The sequence below is a fragment of the Alligator mississippiensis genome, chromosome 2 (assembly GCF_030867095.1).
Source record: "Alligator mississippiensis isolate rAllMis1 chromosome 2, rAllMis1, whole genome shotgun sequence".
NCBI lineage: Eukaryota > Metazoa > Chordata > Crocodylia > Alligatoridae > Alligator > Alligator mississippiensis.
This window is the reverse complement of record NC_081825.1, coordinates 175,283,699-175,290,194: the sequence shown is the minus strand read 5'-3', so window position 1 is coordinate 175,290,194 and position 6,496 is coordinate 175,283,699. Positions and strand designations below refer to the sequence as shown.

Here is a 6,496-nt window from a genome sequence, read left to right as displayed (position 1 = left end):
ACTCAGAGATTACTGTCATACAGTACAGATGCAAAACATATGCCTAAAATATACTCAGTGTCATCAGCAAAAAATGTCATTCTTCTGGTGCAGACAAAAAGAGCCAGCTTATCTGATGCTCAGTGCAGTGGTGTGGGTAGGTGGGCAAATTTGCCCAAAGTAACATGCAAATGCCTAGTCTTTCACACAACAATAATTTTAAACTGTTCAAAACAGAAAAAAAATCACACTTTTGTGTCCTTAATCTTAATTCAAGATTAATAAATATTTAACTATTTTATAGCACTTTGTGGCAGATGTAAACCTCTTACATCTTTGATTCACCCAACATGATGAAATCCCTTTGTGAACTTCCTCTTTAATAAACTAAATACATGAAGCATTTTTAATTTCTCACAGTACAGCAAGATGTTGCAGATCTCAGACCTTTTGGTGTTTTTTGTACAAGGTCTATCCAATTTATCAGCATGCTGCTTAAAGTGTGGACATCAGAAAAGCATACCATATTCTAGTAGGGGATAATTCACCTTTGACCTTAATACTCATTAAACATGGGCGAGAGATGGGGAATAGGGCATTAAAATAGTATATATTTTTTATCTTTAAACAACTACCAACTTCTGCTTATCTGAACCTTTCTGGCACTTCTTATAAGGCTTTTCATCTTTGCATCTACTTATATAGTTTTTGAGGATGCCAGAAACATAACCCAGATTTGTATTATGTGCCCTATGAATGGATTTTGTTGGATTCACTTCAAAGTTGGTAGGAAAGTCCAAGCGTGTCCTACACACAATCTGCTAAGTTTAAAGATGTTAAGACCTTTCACATGCACTTTAAGAAGTAGTACCATAAACAGACCTGCAATGGAAACATAGTTTTCATCCTGAAAGATTTTAATGAGGCTGCCACTGTTTTATCATAATAAGAAGGTGTTTTTCTTTGTCTTCACAGGTGAATCAGCTTTCTCCCATCAACAGTGCTAAGTATATGGAGAACAGAAACAATGTGACCGAGTTCATCCTTTTGGGACTCTCTCAGAATGCAGCTGTACAGAAGACCTGCTTTGTTCTGTTTCTGCTCATTTATGTGGTGATTGTTCTGGGGAATGGACTCATGGTGGTCATGGTGAAGTTCACCCAGTGTCTCCACACACCCATGTATTTCTTCCTCTCCATCTTGTCATTTGTAGACATCTGCTATTCCTCTGCTACTGTCCCCAAGCTGATAGAGGGCCTACTATTGGAGGATAAGACAATCTCTTATCAGGGCTGCATCATGCAGCTCTTCTCAGTGCACATATTTGGCTGCATTGAGATTCTCATTCTCACAGTGATGGCCTATGACCGCTATGTTGCCATCTGCAAGCCCCTCCATTATGTAACCATCATGAACAGGCATGTGTGCAGTTGGATGGTGGCAGCCTCAGGGCTGGGAGGCTTTGTGCATTCCATAGTGCAGACACTCCTCACCATCCAGCTCCCTTTCTGTGGGCCCAGTGAGATTGACCACTATTTTTGTGATGTGTTTCCCTTGCTTAAACTCGCCTGCGCTGATAGCCATCTAGTTGGAGCACTGGTTGTTGCCAACACTGGGATGATTGCCCTGGGTTGTTTTCTTGTCTTAGTCATCTCCTATATTATAATCTTAGTTGCTCTCAGGATGCATTCCTCAGAGGGAAGGCGCAAAGCCCTCTCTACCTGTGCCTCCCACTTCACCGTGGTGTTGCTACTCTTTGGACCCTGTCTTTTCATCTACATCCGCCCCTCCACAACCTTACCAGTGGATAAGGTCTTTTCCCTGTTTTATACCATTATCACCCCAATGCTGAACCCAATCATTTACACCCTGAGAAATGCTGAGATGAAAAGTGCCATGGGGAAGCTGTGGAAAAAAAAAGAGGAGGCTCGGCAAAAAAAATTAATTGGGTGATGTGGGTGGGAGAGGTTGGTTGTCAATATTAAAAATCACTAGCAAATCACTAGAAAAACTGGTGTTCAATTGGACCCCCTTTGGGGAATTTATCCTCTTGGAGATGAAGACTGAAGAGGACATCAAGTCTTCACCCCTCTTCGTGTCTTCTTTTGCCAGTCCTAGGCAGTGTGAGGCTCACTGGCTGTAATTTGTACAGGTAAAATGGTAACTAGAATTGCCTGTGCTTTACTGTTCCGGCATAAGACAAAAGAGTGGGTCCAGGCCTGACAGTTGGATGTCTTCTATGAGCTTTAAATTAGTTTGGACTTTATCAAAATATTTTATAGAAGAAAGGAAGTGTTCTATCATTCTGATTAATCTGCTATGGAAATTGAGGCTCGATGGAAAAGATTTCTTAAACCAATATTTTTAACAAGAATGTGTGTTTTTCCACATGCTCTGGGGGTGGGTAGGTGCTTAATTAGAATGGTTCCAAGAGCTGTTCTAATTAAAGCACCCTCAATGTTCATGTATCAGTTTTCCTGCATTCCAAAATGGTGGTTGGGGTGCTTTAACTAAAAGTTCTTTAATGGTTTTTAGTTAAAGCACCCCCCACCACCATTTTGAAGCATGGGCACACTGATACATGAAACAAAGAAGCTGTCTGGAGTATGTTAGTTAGATTAATCGAGTCTGCTCTGACACACTTTAATTACACCACAACAGAACAGCCTTCTCACTCATCTACAAGCATCAAGGACTCCAGCAAATAGTACACTTCTATTCCTAAAAAAGACTGAGATCCTGTAAGGTGAGCTAGTGTCACCCGGAGGCTAAAGGCATTCTGAAAATCAAAAGCATGGTGCCCCAAGGCATTCTTTAAAATGACAAGAAAAGAAACTTGCACAAAATCTTCCAATGTACCAGAAATATAAATGGAACTACGGTCCCCTGGCAAAAAAAAACAAAAACAAAAACAACCCCCCACCCAAAACTCCCCCCCAAAACAACAGCAGATGGTTTAACCACTAGATTAGCTTCTAAGACTGACTTTTAATTGTTAAATATAAATCATACTACTATAATTTCACAGCATTGGAGAAGCCTTAGAAGATCCTTTTGATTATAAATTAGATTAGAGAAGGTGTGTAGCTTGTGGGGCAGTTTCAAAACAAGTTTTATATCCAGACACTGGCTGCATTTATTATAGAATAATGGCTAGTATTAGGATGAACGTAATGCATAGGGCAGTTAAAGAAGTAGTCAATGTGGAAGCCCGAATTCATAGCATGAATCTCTCCCAGTTCAAGACATGAATGGAGCATGTGGATGCTCCTGTCCATTGCCATACATACAGACTACTGCCATGCTACATTTACATCTATGTTGTCTTCTGAGTTCAAACTATCTGGAATAAAATATGTATATGCTCTTGCTCATGCATCTCTATTAATATCCTCTTACTCAGAAAAGGAGACATTATAACCTGGCACATTAAATATTAACTTTAAAATAAGTCCCTGTAACATACGACCTTGCCCTGGTACTGAGAGAGTAAGAAATTGAGGACTAACTTTTGGAAAGCTTCTAATAGGCTGGTAGAGGCAGACGGTGGGTTGAATAAGGGTGTTGTTTCTTGTTACCTTAAACAAATGTTAACCACCCTTAAAACAGGAGTGTTGACACATGAGGGGAGGAAAACATGATCTAAAGATCCTCTGAGTAGCTTAGAGATGATCCTCTTCCAGTAAAAGTTGTCTCCAACTGGATGGGTCAGCTTTGGTTGCAGTCGTGTTACTGCTTTACAGGCCCAAGACTATTTGGGAGCAATCATCCGGCACCCAAGGAGGTAGTACTCTCAGCCACTTCATCTTCCCCTAGAATAACAATTGGGGAAGCCAGGGGAGCCATAAAGGGAAGCATCCCCCTTCCTATCCACTCCCATGTTGGACTCCACTTTGAACTGCCTCCACTGCCCCTGGTCCAGGTCAGTGTAGGTGGGGTGCAGATCTTATATGTGCTGGTGGGTGGTGGTGAGCCCAATCATGCAGGCAGGGGCGTAACACGGGCCAAATCCAAGTCAGTTTTGGGGGGCAACAGGGATATAGCATGGGAAGGCAGGGGCTGGTGGTGTCCGAATTTGGGTCACTTATAGTGTACCAGAGGGTAGGCAAGCCTTGGAAGCGCTTAGCCATGCTTCAGGTTGGCAGCCCTCTAAGGACAGGTCAGAGTACTGCATGTTACAGGGGATATTAACCCTTAATATGCAACTGCTCACACCACGTGGACTTTAACCATAATTAAAATTAGTATGTGGTAATTGTAGTGTGTAACTACACTCTTTAGATGCATAGAGCAAGACAGGATTTAGCCCAATGTGTCCTATGCCCACACCCTTAGGCTCTTAGAAACTTTCACTAGAAAACTTCAAACGTGTCACTAGGACTGGTTGAGAAACTGAACCCTTTGTCCTGAGAACCTTCAGGAGCCTGAAGGGACCCAAACGGGGCAGTGCCCACAGAAATGAAGAGAAGAAGAGTAAAGAGAAAACTGGAGGTGTGTGTCCAACTTCTAAAAGTCAGTGGGCTTGCTCCATGCTGATTATTATTCCACAAGACTTTGTGCTATGAAGATACTGGAGTAATAGCAGTCTAATGGTCTTTTTAAACTTTATGCTCTAAATGGAACAAATGTTAATTTGCTTACTGTTATTCAGCTTAGTGAAGCAGTCACACCTTAAGGTAAAAAACCTGACCAGCAGAGCTATGGCAAGCTAGATCACTAGAGGCTTGGTGGGCAAGGGCAGGACTAGGAGCTAGGGACAGAGCCAGCTCTGCTCCCAGTGGGCAAAGCGAGCTGGACTGGGTGTGGTAGTGGGACAGGCAGTCCTGAAAGGATAAGAGCCAATTGCAGCAGCAATGGCAGGGGGACAACAGCTTTTGGGTTCTCCAGGGCTGTGGCCTGTGTTCTGCCTGACATGCCTGAGGCGTGAAGCACCATGCCCGGCCACACTGTGCTCTCATGGTCCTGCTCATTTGAGGGGCCTTTGCATCCTGGGATACTAGATGACTTCACCTTAGGCAGAATATTTCCCTGGAATGGCAAACCTTAATGGAACAGGAGCACAATTAGTCATATTAGAGATAATCCTGCCCTGGAGTGGCATAATGTTAAGCCAAATGAGTGCTTTAAGCCATTTAAAAAATCTTAATGTGAAGCCAATCCAGGGGTGAAGAGCTCCAGAAGCCACCTAAAATTACTGTGTAAAAAGGCCCTAAGTATAGCAAAAGGGAGTAGAGTATTAAGTCCAACAGACTGGATGGACCAAAATGTGTCAGTGTCTTTTGTGCACTGCAGGGGCTTGTTCCAGGAAGTTCAGATACAGAACAACAAAGGGCTATCTTGAACTATCAAAGCCTGAACTGGACACTTACATGAAAAACACCAGGCATCCACAAGAGATTGAATTTTATTAGTAGATATTTAGATAGAAAGACGAAAAAGCCAGTAGGGAAATACAAATCACCTGAGCGAGGGGCTAATATTAGAGGGATGGGGGTGAGGAGGGGAACACAACTAGGTTACAGAAAATACCATGTTAGCCAACTAAGCCAATGCAGAACAGAGCCACCTACTGGCAGGACTGCACCACAGCTATATAGAACAATACATAGCAGCATCCAGTTAAAAGCAGTGGTCTAACCTTCTTGCTTGCTTTAATCACAGTGGCTATTATATGAGGCTTAATGCTTCTATGTGATGGGAGTATTAGAACTGTAACTCTAGTATAAATGGGCATGTCTACATGAGACACTTTACTGCTACCTGCAAATGCAGGTAACAAATTAACAATGGAGTAGTTACTGCATAGTAGCTCAATGTAGCAAATTTGCTCCTGGTCAGCCCCACCACCAGTGAGCCACCTGTGGATCTTCTCCAGGCCCAGGACTGGGATGGCTTTTTGCCTGCTCCAGTCCCTGGACCTTAAAAGGAAGTGGTAAGTCCAGGGACATGGGCCACCTGCAGCCAGCCTCTGATCACAGGGTACTGCATCAATTGTCCTGGGCCAGCCACAACAGTCTGCCTGGCCCCCAGCACAGACCCACAGCCTGCCTGCCTATTTAGTGCTGTGGCCCTGTGCTGGGTACTGCAGGCACCTGCCCAGGCCCAGTGGCACCCAGGCTGTCACACCCAGGCCCTACAGGTTCTGGATGGATCCATGCTGACATTGTCCCTGACCCCACATGCTGCCTCCTGGGTCTGTAGCTGGTCCCAGGAGGAGATGGTGCACTTTATGGTGCTGTGGGCTAAGGCCAAGGTCCTCAGCAAGTTCACCAGGAGCAGGTGCTACAATGCCCACATGTATGAGGGTCTGTAGGGCCACATGCAGAAGTACAAGCATGACTGGTCTGCACGCCAGTCCTGCATAAAGGTCAAAGCCTTGCAGACACAGTGGGTCAATGTCACTGACCACAACAGCTGGTCAGAGGCTGCCCATAAGTCCATGCCTTTTATGTGACAGCTGGACTAGATCCTGGCACCCCAGGAATCTGGCCAGAGTCATGCTGTGCATTCCAGCATG

At 44.0% G+C, this 6,496-nt stretch overlaps 1 protein-coding gene across 1 annotated transcript; it reads left to right on the top strand.

Annotated features, from left to right (window-relative positions):
* Positions 1 to 990: 990 nt before the first annotated feature.
* LOC102574486 (olfactory receptor 4S2-like) lies at positions 991 to 1,932 on the top strand. The gene has a single exon (XM_006278503.3). It carries the CDS (start codon positions 991 to 993, stop codon positions 1,930 to 1,932), a length of 942 nt encoding a protein of 313 aa, XP_006278565.1.
* The last annotated feature ends 4,564 nt before the right edge of the window (positions 1,933 to 6,496 follow it).

Bases quoted from the DNA above. Each gene is read 5' to 3' on its own strand.
- LOC102574486 (XM_006278503.3), top strand. From the start codon at position 991: ATGGAGAACAGAAACAATGTGACCGAGTTCATCCTTTTGGGACTCTCT.